Here is a 26,203-nt window from a genome sequence, read left to right as displayed (position 1 = left end):
GCATGAAATTATTAAATCTCCATTTCTTTTTATTATTTAATATGACTTATTAGTAGCATATGTGATAATTAAGGTTATTTCCTTATATTTAATTTGGAAAATTAATGGGCTTAATTAAAAATGTAAGGCATTAAAAAAATACTTGGTGTCTGATGATATTATACTTGAATCTTTTCCTGACAGCTTGCCGATGTTCACCGTGCTCAGGAAATTTACCATTCCACTTACTTTACTCCTGGAAACCATCATACTCGGGTGATTTTTGTTTTTTTTCTTTTCCTCTGGTGTCCTCTCCCCACACACCCCCCCACATTATTTTTACCTAGCAAATTCTCAACATCTAGTCATCTTTTCAAATAGTTGATTTGAAGTGCTAGTAGCAATAACTTAAGGGCAAATGGTTTGTTCACGTAAAAGCAATCTTCTATTTCCATGATTCCCTAAGAATGTAATGAGTGTTTTTTAAAAAAAATTATAATTTTACATTAGATAAATAAAATGTGTGTGTGGTCCAAAATTATAAAAGAAACCAACAACCCCAAAACAGATGTAAATCTGTTTCCTGAGCCAGATGGAATATACACTGATTTTGGAATGTAGAGGAAAAGTTGTCCACATATATAGTATAGAATAGGAGTGCAGAAAATCAGGAAAATTCATTCTGATGCAGTAATTATGATGTAACATCAGAATAAATAAATTTTTTATAGTGTTGGTTTAAAAATTTCTCATAAAGATACTCAGGCTGATATCTAAAAAGGTGATTCTTGATTTTGCTGTGGAGATTATTTAATGATGAAATTTGGATGATGGCCCAATGTTTTGTTTTACTATTGAATTTTATCTTAATCTTTGGATGCTTGATAAAAGTACATACCAAGTAGACCCACCAGCAGGAGCTCTTCTGCATTTTGTCCCAGCGTCTTTCTAGCGAGAACAGAGAAATACATTTGTAATTAGATTAAGACAACTACTTAAGAAATAAAGTAAATTTGGTCTGATTTCCTAATCCATTTAAGGTACCTTTAGTACTCTTTTTACATAAAGCATTGTCCATTAGATTTTAGCTATAAACCTGTTAACAATGTCTATTTGCAGTTTATTTAAAAAATATAATCTATATTTTTTCCTCTCCTCCTCCTTTCCTTATCTATCTATCTATCTATCTATCCATCTATCCATCTGTCTGCCTACCTATCTATCCATCCACTATTTATTTATTACAGGAAACAGTATTCCTTGAACATCATTGTCAGTGTCTTTGCCATCATTCTTGGTGCTTTCATAGCAGCTGGGTAAGACTTTGGACTATTTCTGCTCAATAACTCCTTTGTGTCTTTGACAATAGGCCTGGCCCCCTCCTATTTTTCATTTTCCATCTGGCTGCAGTTGAATTGAGCAGCCAAGAGACAAATCTGTTGATGTTAGTGGAATCCCCATGTGTTCCTGTGAAAGTCAAACTGGGTTCCAAGTTGGCCAGAACATTTCTGAGAAATACAGAGAGTGAGCATTACAAGGTATTAATACAGCTTTTCTTCATAAAAAGGAGTAAACTGTATACTTTTATTACTGAATGTTTGTCTTCAATATAAAAATTTTACAAAGAATTTTGAAAAGTTCTTAGGCATTTGACTAAGAAGAATAACAGATTTATAAAGCCCTTGTAAGCTGATTTGTTTTATCATCCTGTGATGCCTTATTGGTCAATATTTCCAAGGATGGAATACTCTCATTAAATGTTTGGGACATGAGCCAATACCAGTGCATGATTACTATCTTATTCATTAATATACCTGACCAGGAATAAGGACTCCAAGTTTGCATTTGAAAGCAGGCACTCAGACTCCTTTTATAGCATAGTGGTTAAAGCATGTGTGCAGTTACCTTCCTTGGTTTGAAACTTAACTTCTGTCAGCTGTTTCTTAGCCTCCCTGTGCCTCAGTTTCCTCATTTATAAGGTATAAATGATACAGTTGGCCCTGTGTGTCCAAGGCTTCTGCATCTGTGGATTCAATCAACCATGGATCGAAAATATTTTTTTTTAATTCCAGAAGATTCCCCAAAGCAAAAGTTGGGTTTGCTGTGCACTGGCATCTATTTACATAGCATTTACATTGTATTAGGTGTTATAAGTAATCTAGAGATGATTTAAAGTATATGGGAGGATGTATGTAGGTTATATGCAGACTCTGCACATAATTTTATATAAGGGACTTGAGCATCTGTAGATTTGGGTACCTGCATGTGGAGGGCATGGGGGTGTGGGGTCCTGGAACCAGTCCCCCGTGGATATGGAGGGACGACTGTAATAGAAAAGAAAAACCTATGTGAATGAAAGGAAGAAAGAAAAAGTTGGAGGAATTTCAGTTAAACTAGTTTCATTAACTCATTTAGAAACAAGAGTTCTGGATCATTAATTGCAAATTAAATAAGGTGTGGGCTACAGAGCCAGGATGTCTGGAACCTTATTCTAGTCTCCTCACTTCCTGGCTATATAACCAAGGACAAGCTATTTAACCTCTCTGTGTCCCAGTTATTTTGACTATGAAGTGCAGATTAGAATATCATCCACCTCATAACATCACTGTGAGAATTACATGAGATAATAATAAACCAGGATTTACACTAGTTCGTGGCCAAGTTCAACGAAAACATGTTGAAGCATTTACTATATGCCAGGCATCATTCTATGTGCTGAGGAATCCAGCAGTTAACAAGACCGAGAACAATCCTTGCCTTCATGGAGCTTTCATTCAGTTTGGTGGAAACAGATAATAAACAAAAGAAATTGATTAAAAATATAGCATGCCAGCTGGTAACAGATATTAGCAATAATAATGATGTTTATTATTGTTATAAATGTGTTTAGTCCCTTGCCTAGACCAGGGTTTATTAATTGCATTTTTATCTGTAATTTCCTCTTCTCCAATTCTAGCTGTGGCTGAGCTCAGCCCCCTTAAAGCTGGCCTGTTTGGTTTCAGTGCTGTGTTTCATGCCTGATATGGTACTGGTACAGACATTAAGCAGCCACACTTAGAGCCTGTTTTGGTCATGAAGACTTTTGTTCAAACAAAACATATGTGTGAAGTAGCTAAAAAAGGGAGGTGCTCTGTTGAAGGTGCCTTCCTCCCACAGGGCTGAGGTCTCCCCTGGGCCTCCTCTCTCTTCTAGGTTTCTTGGAGCTCAGTTTGAAAACCACTAACTTAGAGCCAGTTGAAGACTTTTACAAAAATTGGTTTATAAAAATGTAAGTCTTTGATGAGGAATGGCACTTCAGATGCTGTGTGTATGAAAGCACATCTCCAGAAGAGTTAGTAGGAATTCAGCTCATAGGTGATACTCTAGTGAGCTGAAAGGGTAAATAGTGTTTCCCAAAACATCTAACTTTTACCCAAGAGCCAGCTTGGAATAGTAATTCTCGGCTTTCCCCTTCCTCAGCACCCACAGAATGGATAATATCCCTGTGGGTAACAAGCAAAGTTCTTAGCTGCAGGCCAGATGTAACCGCACCCTTCTCTGCTCTCACTCAAATTAACTCATCAAATGCAGGTAACAGATGAGCCAGTTTAGGCAGCTGTAACAAATAGCCCCTACATCGTGGTTGTTTAACATACCAAATATATTCTGCTCACACTCCAGATGCATACTAACATCAGTGAATGCTGTGGGAGTGCTCTGCCCATTGTAGCTACTTAGGGACCCAGGGTGATGGAACCTCTGCCTTAAAGGGGGTTTCTTTGCTCATCCAGAAGGGAAGAAGGCATGTGGGGAATTTTCTGCTGGCTCTCCAGGCTTTTCCCCAGAAGTGACATGTCACTTCTTCTTACGTTGTATTTGCCAAAGCAAGTCACATGGCCAGCAAAAGTTGAAATATAATGTTTGCGAACAGCTCTAAGTGACAATCACACGGGTTAACCATGAATCTGCTCCCATTTATAACACAAGTAAATTCTTATCAAACTTCTGTGCTTTCACTACTGGCCTAAACAAATGATGTTGGGAATTCCTGGCCCCCTCAAGTAGGAGACCTGAAAACTCCAAGAATTCCCCTTAGGCTCTCTGAGGAAGTGAGTAACACTTCCTTTCCATTCCTCTGGAATCCTCACTTTTTTGCTCATTCATCTCTTTGCCATCTTAGGGAACGGCAGACTCTTCTTAACACTGAGCTCAATGTGGGTAGGAAAGATCTGGAAAACCCTTATTTTCAGAGATTCTATTGCGATTGAGCCAGAGAATTATGATTTATGATGATCTAAAATTAATTTATATTCTCACAAATATATTTGTAGGTAAATAATGCCAGTGGAAGCCTCAAGCAAAATCTGGTTTAATTTGCATTCAGATTTTAATGCAATTTTTGCCTATTTCCTTCTTTTTGATTAGAAATAATCTTATTTTGATACTGAAGGGGATAAGGATATGCCACTCCAATATATGCCACTTTGGCATAAACATTATTTTGAGTTGAAGGCAATTGAGAATCAACAGATGTGGGAAGAGTTCTCTGCCCTCCCTTTTCTGCATAAAAGTAGACCATAAATTTGCCTTTGTGAAGGTGTCCCTTGGTCCTGTACTTGGAATAGGAAAGCAATTCTTATCACCAGAGACAGAGAGTCAGCATCAAGATGAATCTGCATAAACAAACCTTATTAAAATAACCCTTATCTTCCATTAGTTTCCCCTATATATTTCCTAGTCCCTTTCCCACAATTTATTTGTTCCTTAACACCCAAACCCTCTTTTTTGTTAAAATGGTATCTAAGCCCCAGAGTCTGACCACTTCTTTGAGTTTCATTTCTTTTCTGTGAACTCCTGTGCATGTAAAATATTTAATACAATTTGTATTTTTTCCCCATTATTCTGTCTGTTGTCAGTTAAATTCGCAGGCCCCCAGACACTGACCCAAAGAGGGTAAAGGAAAGCTTCTTGACAATATATACTTATGAATTCGGACATGGGTGTGGTACTGTTTGCAAGGTCAAGTGCAGGTGAATGCATCACATCTGGGCTTAGCTGTTCTTCACTCTCTCCTCCCTATTCCCCCCAAACATTTTTATACTAGTGTTATTTATTTAAAATGGAAATTGAAGAGAAGATGCTTCAAAGAATGGGAAGAAAGGGGCCTTAGAGGAGTTGCAGAGAAGGAATGGATCCCTGCCTTGCCTTTTTGATGGACAGGGTAGTGGGGGTGCTAGTGGATGACGTGACTGTTTGGGGACCAGATGGAGGTGTCAGTTCCTCATTTGACCCCTTTACCATGTCACTGCTCAGCTGTCCCCAGAGGGCTGTACTCTGGGGAAGGCCCTGTTTACTACAATAAGAAAAGCCACAGGTGGGTTGAACAAATCACTCCTCTTAGAAAAGCAGGGCTCATGCCGATTTATCAGTTAGCAAAAGAATGGCTTTGCAGTCAAAGGAAGATGGTTAATGTCCCTCTGGTTTTAAGCGGTTGTGATTAAGTTTAAGCCTCCTGAAGGCCTGGTTTTGGTTTTGTCTGGGGGCAGGGCAGAAGAATTAACCATTCATCACCATACAGGGGGAAAATATGCCAGAGAAAAGGTAGTTACTAGCATCACAAATGGATTTGATTAGGAAAGATAAAACAGAGAGGGTCTGAGGCCAAGTTGTGAGTTTCTGAATAATCATACTCCTCTGTGTTCTCCCTCCCAGTTCTGACCTTGCTTTTAACTTGGAAGGCTATATTTTTGTATTCCTGAATGATATCTTCACAGCAGCGAATGGTGTTTATACCAAACAGAAAATGGACCCAAAGGTACCAGATCTTCACTCCTCTAGCTTTTAGGCTTTGTCATCTGGCCACTGAAATTACATGAAAAAATGAACTTGTAAAGCTGGCCTGTAATTTAATTTACATGTTATGATCTACAGATTACTAATTTCTTTTTAATTATCTTGTCTGCATAGGTTCTTGTTACTCCTTGTCTTGCAAAGTTTGGGTGAAAATTAGGTAGGAAGGGAAAAATGGTCACTATTTTAGATGCAAAGTCAGAATACTATATAGAAAGGGGATTATTTTGAAAGGCAAATTAAAATTAGAAGAAGTTTTTTTACCATCATCATCAGTGACCAATGTGAAGTCAGGAGTATTCTGAAAGCAGCTGTAGTTTGAGAGTCTGGAGATGTGGGTTACAGATACAAGTTTTGCTGCTGACTGGTTATTGTGACCTGGAACCTTCACTTCTTGAAACCTCAGTTTCCTCATCTGTGGAATGAGATGATTGGAATGGATAATTTCTAAGGTCCTGTCACGAGGGGCGGGTGGGCAGATGAGCTTTCCTTCCGTGTGGCTGCCCTCAGGTCAGAGCTCCCAGCCCTCACCCCCACCCCAGCTGTGAAGGAAGCTCTGGAGGATGGGCCAGGCATATGTTTCTTTGTTCCAAGTTCTTTGTGTTGAGTGAGGGTGTTCTCTCTGATGGACAGGCTTATTCCTATGAGCTGTTTTTTATCTGTGCTGTATTTTTCTGCACTACCATTTGTTTTTTAATGGTGGCAGTTTTACAAAACTGGTTTTGCTGTCTTTTGAGAATCACAGTATGTCACCCTGTATGGAAAGTGGTGGATGTAGCCTCTAACGAAAATTAAATTTATGCAAGATTGGAAAACAAGATACCTGGTGTTTTAACCCTGCTGTTCCTTAATATAAAGAGCAGATGTTTTTAAGGATTTCTGTTTATATTAACATTGTTAATGCTGTTTACTTTGTTCCAGATTTCCCATTTTGAATAGCATGCTTTTAAAAAAAGAACAATTAGAATGTTAGAGATGGATGGAACCTCGGAGTCCATCCATCTCCATCCATTTTATCTGTCATTTTTTGGATAAAACAAATTTTTTTTTGGAAATGACAGTACACTTGAAATGAAGCATTTTACATCAGAAATTTGCTGAAAATATGCCAATACAGAGCTGGTCAGAATGCATGTTCTAACTCTGCATAAGTACATGGTTGTATAATTAGCTTCAGGGGAAAATAAAATAAAATAAATGGCTCCAGGAAATCTGATGCTTCATATTTCTAAAATTGAGTGGAGTTTTCTTGGTTTTTGCAGGAGTTAGGGAAATATGGAGTGCTTTTCTACAATGCCTGCTTCATGATTATCCCAACTCTTATCATCAGTGTCTCTACTGGAGACCTTCGACAGGTGAGCTGATGACAGTCATTCATTCTTACTTAGCAGTCTTTAAAATTTTAATATTTAACCTGTGATACTTCCTGAAATAAAAAGTGTGTTAAGGTAACTAGGATTTCCGAAAGCAAGATGTTTGGTATCCCCAGTAATACCTTTGGCACTTTCCTTTTTTTGGCATTTATCTTTAGAACTGTGGGGAGTAGCAGGAAGTAGTCAAAAAAACTCTGGTCTTGAAGCTTTTTGCAAAACAACAACAAAAATCTGAGTTTGAGTCTCACTTTCCCCTTTGGTTGGCATGGGGATCCTGGGAAAGCTAGTTAACTTTGAAGGGGATTTTGATAGTTTAAAAAATGGATTTTACTTATTTATTACCCTTGTTATGGACATTTGTAAAAATACACACAAAATAGAGAGAATAATTTAATGAACTCTCATGTACCCATCACACAGCTTCAACACTTTTTGGCATTTCACCATTCTTATTTCATCTATGCCCATCTGCTCTCACTTTTTTCCCCCCCGGAATATGTTAAAGTAAATCCCAGACATCATGGCATTTGCCTCTAAATATTCCAGGATCTACATTTGAATTTTGAGAAGGTTTTGTTCTTTTGGTATTTGCCCTGTTCACCTTATCTGCTGTACACCTGTCAGAGACAAATAAAATGATAAATTAGTAGAAGGATGGGAGGCCCAGTTGGGGGGTGGGTATCTCTTAGGAAGAGTGAATGTTCACCCCATAACATCCGCATGGCTACCTTGAAATGTGCGGGCTCAGAAAGTTGCCAGACAAACCACTTTAAGTTCATGTGAGAAACGAGGTGTGCTGGGCAAAATCCTGGTCTAGTGTGGCCTCTGGCCTCTCCCACAGACGTCCCCCTTCACACCATGGGCTGGGCATTAACCTTCATTAACCCTGTTGTTGTTGCTGGGCCGGGGGTGGGGTTCACAGTCCCCCACCTTCGCCCCCACCCCAGCGGCAGACGTTGACAGCATTTCTGTATTTAACAGTCAGCATGGTTGTGTGGTGCACACGGGTTGAGCGTCAGTCCCATTTGTCACCTTTTAGGGGTTTGAATGACTTTAGAAGGTTTCAGATTCCGGGGACTCCTGGGGTGAATGTCAGGGCTTGTTGTTCTTTCTCAGAACTGTACTTTCTCCCTTGTACAGTTCCTTTCTCAGAACAAGGGAAAGGTTGACTGGCTTAGCAGCAATGTTCCCAGGGGTAAACATCTATTTCCATATGTTTATATTGAAAACTACCAAGAAACCCCGGTTTTGTTAAAGGGGTCTCAGTGTGTGAACCTGGGCCTCACTGTTAATTCAGAATATTGAAAGTTAAAGCAAGCACCCCGTATACCTCTAGCAATGATGAACAGGGCAGAATATCTAAAAACACATGATTTATTTTTCAGCTACCATCAATTAAACCAATTTAGTGTCAGCAGCATTACATAAACAAGGTGAAATTATGAGGCCTCACTGTCCTACCGGCTTGTCTCTTTTCATTATCATAAAAATGAGTTTTTCTTTTGAGTCTCTGGAGTTTATCTGTTCTGAGATTCTGGTACTTTATAGCCTTTCAGATATATATTTATTTCTAGAAATAGAAATCTAGAAACTTCTAGGAACTCTTAGAACACCTGATTGAAACTAAAAGCACATTTCCCTATGGGAACAATGTTATAAATGGCGTAATGACCAGAAACTGAATTTTAGGTACCTTTTGAAAATAGACTAGATGTATTATGTTAATAATTTATAACAGCATTTCAATAGGAATATGTATTTCCACATTTAAATCGTTGACTTAACAAACTTATAGCATGGTGCTTTCAGAAGTTGCCACCTGCTTGTAATGATTACCATGAAGAATTATTATACTTTCTCAAGTCATAGTAAAAATAGCTAATAATTATTGAGGAATTATTCTATCAGACATTGTTTGAAGCATTCTACATGAACTGTCTTGTTGCATCCCCACAGTAGCTTGAGGAAAAGGTACTATTATTATCCCCATTTTATAGACAAGGAATCTAGGGCACAGTGTTTAAAAAACTTTCCAAGGACAGTAAGTAATAGATCCAGGAGGCTCTCTGGCTCTAGAAACATATCATCTGCTGTAATCTCAATTTTTTAAAAAAATAATTAATTTATTTATTTTTGGCTGCGTTGGGTCTTCGTTGCTGCACACAGGCTTTCTCTAGTTGCGGTGAGCGGGGGCTATTCTTCCTTGCAGTGTGCAGGCTTCTCATTGCGGTGGCTTCTCTTGTTGCGGAGCATGGGCTCTTGGCTCATGGGCTTCAGTAGCTGTGGTACACAGGCTTCAGTAGTTGTGGCTGACAGGCTCCAGAGCACAGGCTCAGTAGTTGTGGTGCACGGGCTTAGTTGCTCCGCGGCATGTGGGATCTTCCTGGACCAGGGCTCGAACCCGTGTCCCCTGCACTGGCAGGCAGATTCCCAACCACTGCACCACCAGGGAAGCCCCTCAATTTTTAAATTTGTATCAGTATATGAAAAGTGTTTGTTTCTTTCCTTCACATATGATAAAAACTATAACCTATCACTTATAGCTTAGAAAGTATAAGAGGCCTAACATTTACCTTAACTTATTCGATCCTGGTGTTCTAGGAGAATATTATGCTACTATTCTGGCTTTCGATGCCGCAATATCTCAGTATTTACCCATCTAGCCTCTTCCATTTGATCAGTCTCTTAAGATTTCAAACAGAAGTTACTATAGTTACCTTAGAGCCCCAGCAATGATAACTATTCACTGAAATTCCAGATGGATCAGAGCTAGATATATAGATTTAATTTAAAAGTTTATAAGAAAAATTATAATCAGAAAAAAATATTTTTTTTTCTGTAAGAGACTGTAAGAGAAGGCCTTCTATAAAATGACAAAGATACGAAAGTCATAAAGTTAAAAATTTGGCTCTAATTTAAAATTATTGTATGATAAGAGATGTCAAAAGAGATAACACTGTAATCAGTAATTTTAAAAACTCTGTAGGAAAAAATAGTAAGATTTTTCACTACTAATGTTGTTTTGCTCTGTGTTCATTGAATCACCATGAATTTCTTCCAGTTGGTCACTTTTAACCACGGCTGAATCCATTTTAGACTGTGAACCAAATACAAAAAAGTAGTGAACTTACATAGTTAGGTGTGTTAGTCTGCAATATAAAATTGCATTTTATTTGCCAAGTTTGGTTTGATTGTATTGAAAGTTAATTGAGGGGCTTCCCTGGTGGCGCAGTGGTTGAGAATCCGCCTGCCGATGCAGGGGACATGGGTTCGTGCCCCGGTCTGGGAAGATCCCACATGCCGCGGAGCGGCTGGGCCCGTAAGCCATGGCCACTGAGCCTGCGCGTCCAGAGCCTGTGCTTGAGGAATTCGAGTGAAAGGTTAATTGAGGAATTCGAGTGAAAGGTTAACTTCTCTTGTTAATGGAAGGAGTACTTTGATGAGTCATTTTTCCCGGTTGACTGGAGGGGGTCAGAGATTGTGTTAAGACTCGTGTGTGTGACTCACTGTACTGGGGGTTCACTCTTGGACCTTGGACTTACACAGTCAGCGACTTACACAGTCAGCGGATCTGGTAATAACACTTTGATTCTATCTGTGATTGACAAAGTCAGTAATGCCAGCTCCTCTTGTTAACAAATTAGGCCCCTGGAAAATAGTGGGTGAACTTTCTTAAGTTATTTGAATCATTGCAATAAGTTCAAGGTACATTTAGTGTGTTGCAGTTGATGAATAGGGATAAATAATAGGACTTTTTTTCTGATTAAAAAACACATTGATGAAAAATGAAAAAGATTCACACTCCAACATATTTTCATAGCAATAGTGAGTCTAAAGGAGGAAGTACTTAATATTGTTACTCATCTTTATTTTCTGTGTTTTCAAATAAATGTCATGCCACATGACTTTTTAAAGTGCTACCAGCACAGCCTCATCATTATTAAAGAAACAAAATAAAACTAAAATCTATCAAAATTTAGGTTGGCAATGAATCCAAGTATTTTTATGAAAATTACTACATAGCTCCCAATGGTTTATGTGGTATCAAGAATATATAGTTATTGTATACTGTTTTCATAAATACTCCCAGTTCTTTGAGTAAATAAGTGTTTTCCTACCTTTGGTTTGAAGTTTGAGGCTTATGCTTTTCTCTTATTCCCAATTTTTTTTTAATTTTTCAGACACAGAATGTTTTCCATAAGTTTCTGTTTGGTTTTGATCTATGACTGTCTTGGTATAAACTGTCCTGGATGTTTTATGACCCTTTGATCAGCTTGGGGCTTGCCAGTAAGACAGATTTATATTTATTATATTTTTTATTTCACAAGTAAGTGTTAAAAAGAAAAGTTTTATTATGAAAACTTTCAAACCTGTTCAGAAGAAAAGAGGATAGTATAACAAATCCCATGTACCCATCAACCAGGTTTGGCAGTTATCAACATTTAATGTGTATTTTTTCATAAGAGGTGGGCAAAGTGTTACTAATGAAACAGTGACAGTAAAGTGTAACAAGGTTGTACTAATCAGAGAAGAGAATTCCATTTTAATTCGTTTAAAAATTTGAACTATAAACTTAAGAAAGATTTAAATAGTTTTAAATCTATAAAATTGCTAAAACTTGGCTAACAAAGTATTTCTTAATAGAAAGTGAATAGAACTTATATTTAATCATGTTATTCAGCATATACTTACATATAGTCTTGAGTCACCGTAAAGTCATTTTTGGACGCAGGCAAGGGACAAATCGTGAATAAAATACTCCTTTTTCTTGTTACCTGTCTTTTCAAAAGGGTTAATTTTATTTTCTCACCTAGGGACTAAGAGCAGAAGCTGTCTTAAACTTCTCTGTCTACCTGCTCCTCCACCCCAATTACTTGATTGCTTTGTAAATAGCAAACAATAGTTTATTTATTCATGATACTTCCTAAGCATTTGAAAATTCTTTTTATTTTTTTTGGCTGCTCTTAGTTCCCCAAACAGGGATGGAACCGGGCCCTGGCAGTGAAAGCTCTGTGTCCTAACCACTGGACCTCCAGGGAATTCCTTTTTTTTTTCCTTTTATGCAAATTCTTGAAAACAGTTTCTGAACTTTAAGTTTTCTTAGTCTTGCCAACATTATTAAATTTATAATAAACTTTCTTTTAATATTATTTATTAAAAACACAATGCTAATTTTATGACTACAAATTAGTAAAGCTTTAATGATAGCAACAGCAATAATAGCTATCATTTTGTTCTTGCCACCTGTAAGTTTCTAAACAATTTCATTAAATCCTCACATTGACCTTTTGAGGAAGTTTTTAAAAAAATAGTCCCCATTTGTAAAATGAGCCTGAGGTTCAGGGAGGAAAAATAATTAGCCCAATGTCACACAGCTGGTATTACCCAGGATTTTTGAAACTGTATTTTCTGTTTGCGAAACTGGAATTTGTACTAGAGTGTACACACTGATAAAGCCAGTGTTATTAATCTAACCATTAGTTTTCTTTCTTTTTGATAATAGGCTACTGAATTCAACCAATGGAAGAATGTTCTATTTATCACACAGTTTCTTCTTTCCTGTTTTTTGGGGTAAGAAGCCATAGATAAGAAGCTTTGGTCTGTGGTATCTCTTAACAAGTCAAATCAAAATATACATTCTGTCTACTCTGTCAAAATCCCTTTTTGCTTCTCCAACTTCTACTGAAAAGTAGCACTGCAGCAGAGGAGTGGATTGGGACCCATGCTAAATGTGACCTCCAAAATATGAAGTTGCATATTGAGTTCTGAAAGTTAGTTTGAAATAAAATCAGCTGCCCTATCAAATTCAAATGTGTTTTTTGTCTTTGTCACAATGTCCCAAGTTTCCCAAGGTTCTCACCTCACATAAATATTTGGAAATAACCATTTTCTGTAGTGTTGTACCTGTTATATTCAGGGTGTTTTCTGAGGAGAGATGCCCAGGCCATTATATTGCTCAATAATTTTAGGCTTTTGTTCTTAAATTTTCCTTAGGTATAGCTTCCTTGGGTGGCCATGCAGTTTGTCTTTTTATATGTTCCCCAAACTTGAAAATTCCTTTTCATGAATAGATAATACATACAACTAGTAAATAATCCAAAAGCTGCAAAAGGATGCATAGGGAACATAAGGCACCTTCCCTTCTTCCCTGCCTTGTGGCACTGCAGTTTTCCTCTCCAGAAGCAACTGCTGTTTGAAGTCTTTGGAGTATCCTTCCTGGACTGGGCTCCATGTATATACAAGCACCACACCTGTGTCTTATCCCATAAGAAAGGGTCTTTGAATGACTGTCTTGGAATTATTTGTCAAAAGATTTTTCCTGTGAAGAAAGATGAATTCCCCCTTATTTTTTTACATTACTAGTACTGTAATTTTCATTGTGTATAAATGAACTAAGACAATTCATGAGTCTTTGATCAACACTCTTCCATTCTTAAACTTGATCTTAGTTGCAGTAACGTAATCACATCAGTAAAAATATTTATGTATATCCTCCAGTTCAGTAATTCTCTCTTTAGCTCTGTCTGATTTAATGTTTAACCTGTTTTTTGGAGGTTTTTTTAAAATTTATTTTTTATTGAGGTATAGCTGATGTACAGCATTATGTGTTTCAGGTATACCACATAGTGATTCACAGTTTTTAATCGTTATATTCCATTTAGAGTTATTATAAAATATTGGTTATATTCCCTGTGTTGTACTATATATCCTTGTACCTTACTTATTTTATACATAGTACTTTGTACCTCTTAATCCCCTACCCCTATCTTGCCCCTCCCTGCTGGAGTTTTTGATTTTAACAATTTTATACTTTATTTGTAAAAGTTCCACAGTTTGTTTTCAAACTTATTTGTTCATTCTTAACATTCTTTTGTTGGTCATCTTTGGGACTGTACCTTTTATTTCTTTAAATATTACACACATAGCTATTCTGTATTCTGCATCTGATGATTCCAATATCTGCAGTTCTTGAGAATCTAAATATGTAGTTGGTTGACTAAATATGTAGTTTGTGAGTGTCATTATGGTTTGCTTTCTTGTGTATTTGGTGACCTGTGATTTGTGAGCATATTATTTAATCTTAATCAGTCCTGTGGACTGAATATAGGAATTTGAGAAACTTTCCTGCAGGGACAAATTGTTTTTAGTCTAGTTGGTAGCCAGGTGTGCCCCTGACCTGGACTACTCTGGCCTTTTTGAGGGTCTGGCCTCAGTGGGCTAGTGTCCCTTCTCACTTGGGGTTTGGCCCAGGGCTCAGTTTACAGACAGTGCTGTTTTGCAATGGCCTCTGCCATGAAGCACCCTGATCCTGTACCTATTGTCTGCTGCTCTGATGCTTGCCTGGCTCAAATCCCTTATCACTCTGTACCCAGTTTCTCCCTTTTCCAAAGGGGGGATATTAGGCAATCTCTTGTGCCTCTTTCAAAACCAGCGGTCTCTCAAATAACGTGTTCTTTCAGGCATTGGTTGTTTGGCAGTGGGTGAGTACTAAGTGCTCTCAGTACTTAGGCAGCCATTGTTGGATGCCTAAGTGTAGTAAGATATTTGTAGTTTTCCCAGTTGTTGACTGAGAACATATAACTTTGAAAAAAATCTACGAAGCTGTGTTTGTGAGTTTGTGAGTTACCCTTTGTGAAATCATCCTTTTCCCCCCATTACAATTAAAAAAAAGTCAACCCATATCACACAAACTCAGACCAGCACATTTCCTTGCCTAAGCCCATGTTCACCTGTGAACAGCAGAGCCAAGTTTTAGTTTGTTGTTGTTGTTGTTGTTGTTTTGCGGTACTTGGCCCTCTCACTGTTGTGGCCTCTCCCATTGCGGAGCACAGGCTCCAGATGTGCAGGCTCAGCGGCCATGGCTCACAGGCCTAGTCGCTCCGCAGCATGTGGGATCTTCCCGGACCGGGGCACGAACCCATGTCCCCTGCATCAGCAGGCAGACTCTCAACCAGGGAAGCCCCCAAGTTTTAGTTTTATCTCATGTCATTATAAACTTGATGAGATAATATTTTTGTTTTGTTTTGTCTTTTTTTTTTTTCACTTGCACTTTACTATTTAGCCATTCCGTGAAGGAAATCAAGAAGTAAACCCTTTTTTTTTTAATTTTTAAAAATTTTATTTTTGGCTGCGTTGGGTCTTCTTTGCTGTGCACGGGCTTTCTCTAGTTGTGGTGAGTGGGAGCTACTCTTCATTGTGTTGTGCGGGCTTCTCATTGTGGTAGCTTCTCTTGTTGCAGAGCACGGGCTCTAGGCGCGTGGGTTTCAGTAGTTGCAGCACGCAGGCCCTAGAGCGTGCGGGCCTCAGTAGTTGTGGCGCACAGACTTAGTTGCTCCACGGCTTGTGGGATCTTCCTGGACCAGGGCTCGAACCCCCAGGGAAGCCCCCAAGTTTTAGTTTTATCTCATGTCATTATAAACTTGATGAGATAATATTTTTGTTTTGTTTTGTCTTTTTTTTTTTCACTTGCACTTTACTATTTAGCCATTCCGTGAAGGAAATCAAGAAGTAAACCCTTTTTTTTTTAATTTTTAAAAATTTTATTTTTGGCTGCGTTGGGTCTTCTTTGCTGTGCACGGGCTTTCTCTAGTTGTGGTGAGTGGGAGCTACTCTTCATTGTGTTGTGCGGGCTTCTCATTGTGGTAGCTTCTCTTGTTGCAGAGCACGGGCTCTAGGCGCGTGGGTTTCAGTAGTTGCAGCACGCAGGCCCTAGAGCGTGCGGGCCTCAGTAGTTGTGGCGCACAGACTTAGTTGCTCCACGGCTTGTGGGATCTTCCTGGACCAGGGCTCGGACCCGTGTCCCCTGCATTGGCAGGTGGATTCTTAACTACTGTGCCACCAGGGAAGTCCCAAGGAGTAAATCCTTTGACGTCAGCTGTCTGCAGTGAGTGGTGGGGTGGGCAGTGCCTGAGCGGGCACTTCTGGAACTTCTTTGTCAGAATCTTGACCCTATTTATCTACAACTACATGCCTTTTTTTCCAGTTAATAATGTGCTTCCTGGAAAACAAATACTCTCTTGATAAAAGTTCTTAATCAGTATTTTATCAGTAGTCATTTTGCATGTAAAAATGCATAAAGGCATAGTAATTAAAAATAAATCAATAAATGATGAAAACATTAATATTTCAGATTCTACAACTTTAAGGGTAAAAACTTGGTAGGTCTCAGTTTTTTAAGTGGGTCTTTTGAGGACACTAAAATCATGGCATCATTTTAACAGGTGCCTGTACTCTGGAATCAGTTGGCCTAGATTTGAATCCTGGCTTTGCCACTTTTTAGCTCTGGGTCCTTGGACAAATTATTTACCCTCTCTGAGCCTCAATTTCCTTATCTTTAAAATGGGAGCAGTGAGGTAATGTAGCTAATTTATAAGGTTATGTGGATTGAATGAGTAAAGAGCACTTAGTGTAGACATAGAAAATGTTCAGTAAGTGTTAACTATTGTTGTTGTTGTTAATATTTCTATTTCTTGAGTCCAGCCTGTTCAGTTTGGCTGTCCTTTTTCACCCCAGACAGATTTGGTTCTGCCTATAGCCCATGACTTCAATAGTTTTTCTTCTGTTATGTCTACTTCATCTTCACCAAATTTTAATTCTGAAACTGAGAAGGAAACTTCCATTTTGGCATGGTGCATTTTTCAGAATCCTGCTTTCTTACAGTTTCTCACTCAGAGGACACTATGATCAGGTCACTTGCTTCTTCACAGTAATAGAAACCGTTGTAAGCTTCTGAGCACATCCTTGCTTTTCAGAACAACTGGAACTGGCTGTCCCTTCTTTTCGGTTCATGCTCAAGGAGCCTCAGGACTAACGTGCGTGTTCCAACCCTTGACTCCGGAGAACTCTCTCTCAGCTTCTTTCTTATTTTCACTGCTTTTAAGTTTGCATTTCAAACTTGCTTTCTCTGACCACCAACCCTCTATCCGGAGTTGAAAATATAATTTAAAAATTATAACACTTTAAAACTGTATGTTAAGAAGCCAATGGAATGGTGAAAAGAGCAGACTTTTCTTCTGAGTTGTGGTGAATGATTCAGCTTTAAGAAATGCTATCTGTAATCAAGAGTTTGTAAATAAAGCATATGATGAAGTGAAATTACATCAGGAAGGTAAACTGGATTGTGGAAGCCACGATAATTTAATGCAGGTAGAGGTAAAATAAGACTGAAATTTAAGTTGACAAACTAGATTTTAAAAAGCTAGCTCTGCTGTTCTTTTTAATCTTGCCGAGAAGTGACAGGTTCTGGTTCATTCACACCAGCATCTGGCACCAGCCCCTAAGCCCTGGAGGCAATTATCCTAATCTGTTTCTGCCCTAGTGGCAGCCTCTTTGATCTCACTGAAGCAGTAATATATTCCTTAATAGAAACACAAATGTATCAATTTTCTCTACTCACAGCATAAAAAATGTTCTATTCTTTGAACCTTCACTGATCCTGCCAAGATGTAGGGTCCAAGACAAAATAGGATTCTGCTGATTGCTTGGGCACAGGAGTGACAGAACCTTCAAAGAGTGTAGATATTTCCATCATTTCCCAACAAACCAAATTGTAGTGTAAAATCGATGCTCCAGGAAAATAGATCATATTTATCCCATGACTTTGGCTTCCCTGGCACACCACTGAGGTCTGGGGTAGGAGCGAGTTCTTACCAGAGATGGGCAAGATGAGATTACTTGAAATTCTTTGAAATCTGAAATAAGGGAGTAATGTGCTTGGGTACAATTGTGGTTGGTGGAAGGAGTGTAAAAGTAGCATTTTATTATTTGAACATCTGTGTTGCTTTTCTATGTATGCTTCTACATGGAATGGTAACCAGCAACAAGTTGTAAACAAGGCCATTTGAGTTCTGCTTGTGACTCCCACAAGTGTGCCGTCCAACTTTGGGTTAATCAGTTATTTTTTGTGTTATTTTTCAGAAACAGGAAGAAACCTTTGAGCAAGGGTTCTGGTTCAGGGGTTTTCACATGGGCACCTCCATCCCTTGGGGCCCTATAAGCCAGAACACCAGCTGGTATCTGTTGTCTGAATAAATGTGTATCTTTTGTATGTGCCATTATTTTTCAAACATACACAGATGATAAGTACGATTTTATAAGTACATACTGGCAGAAATCTACTGAGAATTCAGCAGTGCTTTTAAATATCTTTACATTTTATTAATTCACAGATGCTAAAATCAAAACTGTCATGTGGAGGTTGACATTTTTGGTGTTAAAAGTGGTTTCCTTTGCACTGAGTTAATGGAGGGTCTTTTAATTCAGAACCTTGGTCTTAGCCAAAGGACTGTGTAGGTACATATTTGCATATAGAAATAAATCATGTTTCTTCAAAAAAGTTTTAATACACTCCTTTGATCCTCGTCATTTTATAATTACCCTCTCTGGGGACACCCAGGTGGTATACTAAGAAGTGCAGCCTTTCTGTCTGCAGAAAGTGGCTGTTCCTGTATCAGATGCCATCTGTCACTTAGGAGGACTGCTGCTAATTCAGACTCCCCCAGGAGGCTGGAGACAGGGACTCCTCCCCTCGCTCAGCCCAGCTGGTGGGTGAGTGTCTTAGTGGCCCACACTCATGCTAGATGGATATTGGCCAAGGTGGTTTCACTAAAATGTGGAATGAAGAAAACATTGCACAATTGAAACCCTGGAGTAGGAAATTTTAAGCAAATATAGGACATAAAGGACATTCATGACTGTCCTGGGGTTAAGGCTGCACTCCAGTTTAGGAAGCCTGCAGGAAGCTTTTCTGTGTCCTGGAAATTGGGTTGGGCCCCTCCTGGGAGTTGTGATCTCTGTTATTTTATTAGACTCTTAGCTCTTCCAGGGCAGATGCTGTGGGTTATATACTCTTACTACCCAGGCCCAGCAGAGCAGGCACCAAGTAACACCAGGTTGAGTTTTTTAATCTTTTCATTTTATGCATAAGTTGGATTATTTATAGTTCCCTGGGACACTAAATTAATGTTGAATTTATTAAAATTGTAAAAATTTTAAAAAAACCTTAGATTTTCTTAAGCCAATTTATAAATATTCTTGCTCTATTTATAAAGCTAGTAATTTTTATATTAACATAAGAATATTTACTTTCATTATTTGATGAATGGTTTGTTAACCCAAGTTTAACTGATTGAAATCTCCTAAATAATTTACTGTAAATCAGTCTTATTTACAACTTAGTGAATTTAAAAAAATTAAACATTTAAAATGTGATTTACAAATGTAATTTACCTGATTTTTCCAGCAATTCCAAGCCTTAATAAGGCCCTAGAGAAGCTGATGGGCCAGGTTGCTTTACAAGCCTAGCAACTCTTTGAAATCTAATAAACCAAACTTGGCAATGTGGTAAATCACCTTCTTTTAAACATTTGAATACTGTGTACAGACTTAGATTTCCTTATTCCATTCAAGTGAAAATTGCAAATTTAATATCAATTGTACATTTTAAATACAAACCACAAAGGCCAAGATGTTGGATTCTCTAACTTGCCAAATTATTGTAATTACCTTAATAACAAAGACATACATTATTTTGAAGATTACAGAATTTGTTTGTAATTGAGTTTATTCCTCAACTTAATGTAAAAGCTTGATGTACGTTATCCCTAATATTTTTTCTCTATCATCCCTGGTAATGAACATACTCAGGACAAAAACGGTTACTGTGTTTGTGATCTAGATTCTGTTATTAACAATCAGAAGTTTGGTCCTGGACCTGCGACTGAGTGCTAAATTGCCCCAGGGGGAGTCTCCCTAATGTTTAGGGGCTGAGCCCTTTCTTAGAGTACAGTTCCCAAGCTCATGCCTTCTAACTGGTGTTTAGCTTTAAAATCCAATACATCTTATGCTCTCTCAGTATCTTTCCAGTTTCATTCTCAACCAGTTTTTATTGTAACCTCTTTCAACATTTAATCACCTGATTCCAGTGGATGAAATTTTGCACCCCACCTAGGTTACAGCTAATTTTCATTACTACTTGAGTGAAATGAATATATTTCTTTACCTCTGATTGAATTCTACATTCCTCTGTATATGTATATTTTCTTATCTGGTGTTTGGTCATGATTCTGTAGTCATTTTGTTGACAAGTGTCAATATACTGGGTAGTGTTGAATGCCTGTTGAATTAACTTTAGTAATAAGGTACAGGAGTACCACTCGCATGTGGAATCCATTATTTAAATCTTCTTTGTCCAAAGCTAGCAATCGTTCAGCTGGTTTTCCTTGCTAACACCAGTGGTTCTCAGAACTGGCTGCACATTAGAATCATCCATAGAGCTTTGATATGGCATATGGCTGGGTCCCCACCTCAAACCAGTTGGAGACCCTCTGCCGGGCATGATGGTGTTAAAAGTGCTCCAGATGATTCTGATGCACAGAGAGGATTGAAACCCACTGTTGTAACATCTGTTAAACGAAAGATTTCAGATCATTTAAAAAATCTCATTGTCCTTATCCCCTTTTTGTGGAAACACTGATGGAAAATGCACAGACAAAATGAAAAGGACGCCTAAGGTGGAAAGTTTGGCTAATGCACGACTGGACCATTTTCCTGAAAATGTCGAATTATTGAGATGTTTTAAGATGTAGGTATTTTTAAATCTTTATGGTGTGTTTTTCTTTTTTATTTGTAAAATACCTGTATGGGTCACTTACTGGCTCTTCTTAATCTGTTTATTACCCAGACCAGTAAGGCACACTCAGGTGTTTTCTTCCTTGCCCCAGGTTTCTGTTGATGTACTCCACACTTTTGTGCAGCTATTACAATTCGGCCCTGACGACGGCGGTGGTTGGAGCCATCAAGGTAAGCTGTTGAAGCCTTGAAATGCACAACCAAATTGGGGTGTTGACTGTTTGATTTTATTGTTATTATCCGTGCTGTAGTAAGAATGGAGGCTTGTGATATTTTCAGCTGTGCCTGGGTAATCCCTCCTTATGTCTTCTAATCTCCTAATCCACAAAACAGAGGGAAGACTTGCTAATTTAAAAGGAAGAGACAAATTATGACTTAAATTGGGAATGGTGGGAAGGGATGGTCTGGGAAAACCAAGTGAAATAGCTGAAAAAAATTCCAAATTTCTGCGCTAAGATACCTTGTGATCTACAGTTTGGTTTTCTGGGAGAACCTTGCTGACTAAGAAAGGGAATTCTTGTGAAGAACTGTTTTCAGTCTAGATCTATGCTCAGTTATAAGGTGATTAACTCTGGGATTGGTGTGTATGCTGTGTGTGTGTACATGCATTTGAACACACTCTAATGAATAAGAGGGTGGAGGTGTTCTAAATTCTGTTCTGCAGTTGCTTTGTGTTTCTGTTCACGTGAACTCCTACCGTGAGTGAGTGCTTCAACGGTAGACTTCTCTGTTGGCTGCCCAAGGGCCTCTGAGAATACACTGGACAGAATACTGCTTATAATTTATCGGAGGTCTTAGTTTGTTCAAGTTTAGGACTAATATGATTAAAATTCACTACCCAATGATGGTAAAGAGATGAAATCTGGAAAGCTGATTACAACCCAACTCTTACATCTTTTTCCTATGTATTAACTGGAAGAGGGTATGGATAATGCAGTTTCTGTGATTATGGTGCTATAGTTTATTTCCTTTTCTTTATAAAGCCATATGTATGGTTTTTATCCACTTATTCAATATTCCATGAACCCCTACTATATGCGAGTCTCTTTGAAAAGTAACTAAAATATTTAGTTTCAGGTTTCACTATATATATGAGTTTTCCCCCTAAAGCCTTTACTTTTAAAATCACTAATCCTCTCTTTTTCTGCAGAATGTATCCGTTGCCTACATTGGAATGTTAGTAGGTGGAGACTACATTTTCTCTGTATTAAACTTTGTAGGGTTAAATGTTTGGTAAGTGGGATTTTTAAATGAACTCATTTTAGTAAAATATGAATTTTTAAAAGCCTGATTAATATGTTATAAGTGAAAGCGCAGGAGGTGTTTTGACTTTACAATTTCTAGGATAAAATTTACTTAAATCATTCAGTTCATCTCTTTTTATGACATACTCTTTCATGTGGACCATGGGGACATGTAATGAAAATTCAAAGGGTTGAGATCTAATTTTCTGTTTCCTCCTCTCAGAAAAGCCCTTAAGTTGTGTGTCTTCCTTTTGTGAATAGGCCTCACTAAATCTGTGCTCCATTAAAGCGCCATGTGCTAAGGATATTGGGAGGAGTGACTAAGATACTTTTGAAAGGCATTTTGGGGTCTCAGAGGTGGGACACCATTTTAGGATAATACCGTATAGTTTATTCAAGTAATAACCAAGTGCTTATCTTTTCTCCAAGTTTCTCTATTAGACTTGATCTGCTCTTTTTTTGCCCCCAAAGATTTGTAAATAAGAGGGTTAATTCTCATCGATTAATACACAAATTTGAGGAAGTAAAACAGGGGGCTCAATAATTCCCTTCAAATTAAGCTGACTGCATTGTAAATCACCTGTACTTCAATAAAATAAAGAAAAAGAAACAAACAGCCAAGTTATCAAAAAAATTAAGTTGACTGTATTTATAAAGATGTCAGTAACTGTTGGTTGTACCATCTATGGAATTTATTTTCACTCTTTTTTATTCTTTCAGCATGGCAGGGGGCTTGAGATATTCCTTTTTAACTTTAAACAGCCAGTTAAAACCTAAACAACCTGTGGACGAAGAAAACATCCCTCAAGATTTGAAGGGCTAGAACCTGGGGCAGAATTGCAGACTCGCTTGCAGACTGGCTTGCAGACTGGGAGGAATGAGGGAATATTCCCAGCTGTTTTGGTTGTGGCACTAGCCCCTGGTTAAGGCACAACAGGAATGTCTGCAAAATGCAAAGAGAATCTACATCATGTGCTGCATGAGGAGCCATCATCAGCCCTGAGAAATGTATCCGGGCAAAGCCTTACCAGCTGAAAGTCAGTCTTCTCAAAATAAACCACTGGTGAAAGGGATTGTTTCCAAGGCACTTGTGTGGACCACACATCTGTGTGCTGTTCCAGGTACTGCGAGTGCTTCCAAGGAGGTAAAAGGCCGATGCTGTGAGGGTGCTTATCAGCACCTTGGCCTTAATTTCAAAGGTCCCAGCCAAAGCAAAGTGCCAGTGAGAACATTTTTTTGGTTTAAACAGACATGTCTTTATTTTAATAAAATCAGCCACTTAACTGCCAGTAGAGTTATTTGTTAGCTTTGATTTGATCTTATATGTTGGTATCTTTTCCCAATCATCAAAGTAAAATAAAAAATTTATAAGCATACCTCATACTGTGATATTATTGTAGACAGGCAGAAAAACAGTAGGTCATTTATTCAGTCTGCCTTGAAGGGTAATATTCCTTTTAAGGCTCATGTTGGGAAAAATTACAAAATAACTCAATGGAAAAAACAATACTCAGTGTGCCCTGTCAACATTTAAGTTGGTCATATTTCTCTCCTCTTCTCCTTCCAGGTTTGTTCAGGGGCTTTGAAATTCAGATCATATGGACTTTAACCAAGGTACATTTTTTTCCTGGGCTTGCCTGACCCCCCAGACCAGTGGTGTGTGGGAAGGAACCCCGGTTTGGATGAGACTTATTATCATCTCCATCAAGAAATGGACTGTCCCCGTCAGGGTCGTGGTGCAGGGTAGGGCCCCAGTCTGGAGGGGGCCAGTCAGGAGCTCTTCTTTCTAGTCTTGTCTTCACTACTAACCTACCAAGACCTTCACAGGTCACCTTGCCACTGTCGCCTCCATTTTTTAATCTTTAAAATGGAACTATGTCTCCAAATCCCTGCCAGCTCTGACTTTCTAAGTTTATAGAAGCTGAGCCAGATGGACAGGACAGAAAATGAAGGAATGATTGTGTTGACATGTTTCAATTTACTTTAAAATTAAAAAAAATTTTAATTGTAAAATACACATAACATAAAATTTACCATCCTAGCCATTTCTAAGTGTACAGTTCAGTAGTGTTAAGTATATTCACACTGTTGCATAGCCAATCTCCAGAACGTTTTCATGTTGGAAAACTGTACCCATTAAACAATAACTCCCCATTCCTCCCTTTCCCCAGCTCCTGGCAACCACCATTCTACTTTCTTTCCCTATGAATGTGACTACTGTAGGTACCTCATAAAAGTAGAATCACGCAATATTTATCTTTCAGTAGCTGGCTTATTTCGCTTAGGATAATATCGTCAAGTTTCATCCATGTTGCAGCATGTGTCCGTATTTCTTTCCTTTTTAAGACTAAATAATATTCCATCATATGGATATACCGCATTTTGTTTATCCATTCGTCTGTCAGTGGACACTTGGATTGCTTCTGCCTCTTGGCTGTTTGTGTATAATACTGCTATGAACATGGGTGTACAAATATGTCTTTGAGACCCTGCTTTCAGTTCTTTCGGATGGTAAAAGGAAGCTTGTTTCCTCTATACACAGAGCACTTCTGACGCCAAATGTGTGGGATCTTTCCCTCACATTAAGCAATTCTCCAACTCTTCGGGCACCAACTAGGGGTCCTACAATTAAATGCAGACTCTAACTACCCGGAGTTAGCACAGACCCCAGAGGTTAAGGGCTCAGTTCCCCAAGACTGCACCCTACTTCAGATGCCAAACCCAAGTCCCAGGTGTGACTGGTGCTTCTGACCAACTGACCATCAATCTGGGGTCTCCACACCCGCTTCCTCGGGTTTAATAATTTGCTAGAATGGCTCACAGAACTCAGGGAAGTGCTTTACTCTCTATTGCCAGTTTAGTATGACGCATACAACTCAGGAACAACCAAAGGGAAGAAATGCATAGGACAAGGTATGTGGGAAATGGTTTGGAGCTTCCACGACTCCTCCAGGTGTGCCCTGCTCCCAGCACATCAATGTGTTCATCAACTGGATGCTCTCCAAACCCCATCGTTTGTTTTTCACGGTAACACATGGACCACAGCTGCACCATTTTATATTCCCACCAACAGTGCACAGGGATTCCAATTTCTCCACATCCTCACCACTTGTTGTTTCCTTTTTTTTTTTTTTTTGGTAGTAGTAGTAGTTGTAGGTGTGCTAATGGGTGTGAAGTGATATCTCATTGTAGTTTTGATTTACATTGCACTGATGGTTATTGATGTTGAGCATCTTCTCATGTGCTTGTTGGCCATTTGTACATATTCTTTGGAGAAATGTCTATTCAAATCCTTTGCCCATTTTTGAATTGGGTTGTTTGTTCTTTTGTTGTTGAGTTGTAGGAGTTCTTTATTTTTTCACTTTATTTTTAAATTGGGGTATAATTGCTTTACAATGTTGTGTTAGTTCCTGTTGTACAGCAAAGTAAATCAGCTATATGTATACACATATCCCCTCTTTTTTGCATTTCCTTCCCATTAGGTCACCACAGAGCACTGAGTAGATTTCCCTGTGCTATACAGCAGGTTCTCATTAGTTATCTACTTTATATATAGTAGTGTATATATGTCAATCCCAATCTCCCAATTCATCCCACTCCTCCTTTCCCCCCTTGGTGTCTATATGTTTGTTCTCTACGTCTGTGTCTCTATTTCTGCTTTGCTGATACGTTCATCTGTACCATTTTTCTAGATTCCACATATATGCATTAATATACAATATTTGTTTTTTCTTTCTGACTTATTTTACTCTGTATGACAGTCTCTAGATCCATACACGTCTCTACAAATGACCCAATTTCATTCCTTTTTATGGCTGAGTAATATTCCATTGTATATATGTACCATATCTTCTTTATCCATTCATCTGTCGATGGATATTTAGGTTGCTTCCAAGTCCTGGCTGTTGTAAATAGTGCTCCAGTGAACATTGGGGTGCATGTGTCTTCTTGAATTATGGTTTTCTTAGGGTATATGCCCAGTAGGGGGATTGCTGGATCATATGGTAGTTCTATTTTTAGTTTTTTAAGGAACCTCCATACTGGCTGTATCAATTTACATTCCCACCAACAGTGCAAGAGGGTTCCCTTTTCTCCACACCCTCTCCAGCATTTATTGTTTGTAGATTTTTTGATGATGGCCACTCTGAC

General features: G+C 38.4%; 1 protein-coding gene across 3 annotated transcripts in view; it reads left to right on the top strand.

The window, feature by feature from the left end:
- The window catches only part of SLC35D2 (solute carrier family 35 member D2), a 53,769-nt gene extending 30,346 nt beyond the window's left edge, over positions 1-23,423 (top strand). The window contains exons 5-12 of one of the 3 annotated variants that reach the window (XM_024132930.2): positions 184-255; positions 1,227-1,295; positions 5,671-5,773; positions 7,071-7,163; positions 12,685-12,752; positions 20,903-20,981; positions 21,961-22,043; positions 22,775-23,423. In XM_024132930.2, coding sequence (XP_023988698.1) covers positions 184-255; positions 1,227-1,295; positions 5,671-5,773; positions 7,071-7,163; positions 12,685-12,752; positions 20,903-20,981; positions 21,961-22,043; positions 22,775-22,877 — 670 coding nt within the window. In that variant the 3' untranslated portion in view covers positions 22,878-23,423. The remainder of the gene's footprint in view (positions 1-183; positions 256-1,226; positions 1,296-5,670; positions 5,774-7,070; positions 7,164-12,684; positions 12,753-20,902; positions 20,982-21,960; positions 22,044-22,774) is intronic. The other 2 variants (XM_028494123.2, XM_024132931.1) reach the window with 2 other exon arrangements.
- Positions 23,424-26,203: the final 2,780 nt, after the last annotated feature.

Source organism: Physeter macrocephalus, chromosome 9 (genome assembly GCF_002837175.3).
Source record: "Physeter macrocephalus isolate SW-GA chromosome 9, ASM283717v5, whole genome shotgun sequence".
In the NCBI taxonomy this organism is placed as follows: domain Eukaryota; kingdom Metazoa; phylum Chordata; class Mammalia; order Artiodactyla; family Physeteridae; genus Physeter; species Physeter macrocephalus.
The sequence above is the reverse complement of the archived record's forward strand: the minus strand, read 5'-3'. Positions and strand labels throughout refer to the sequence as shown.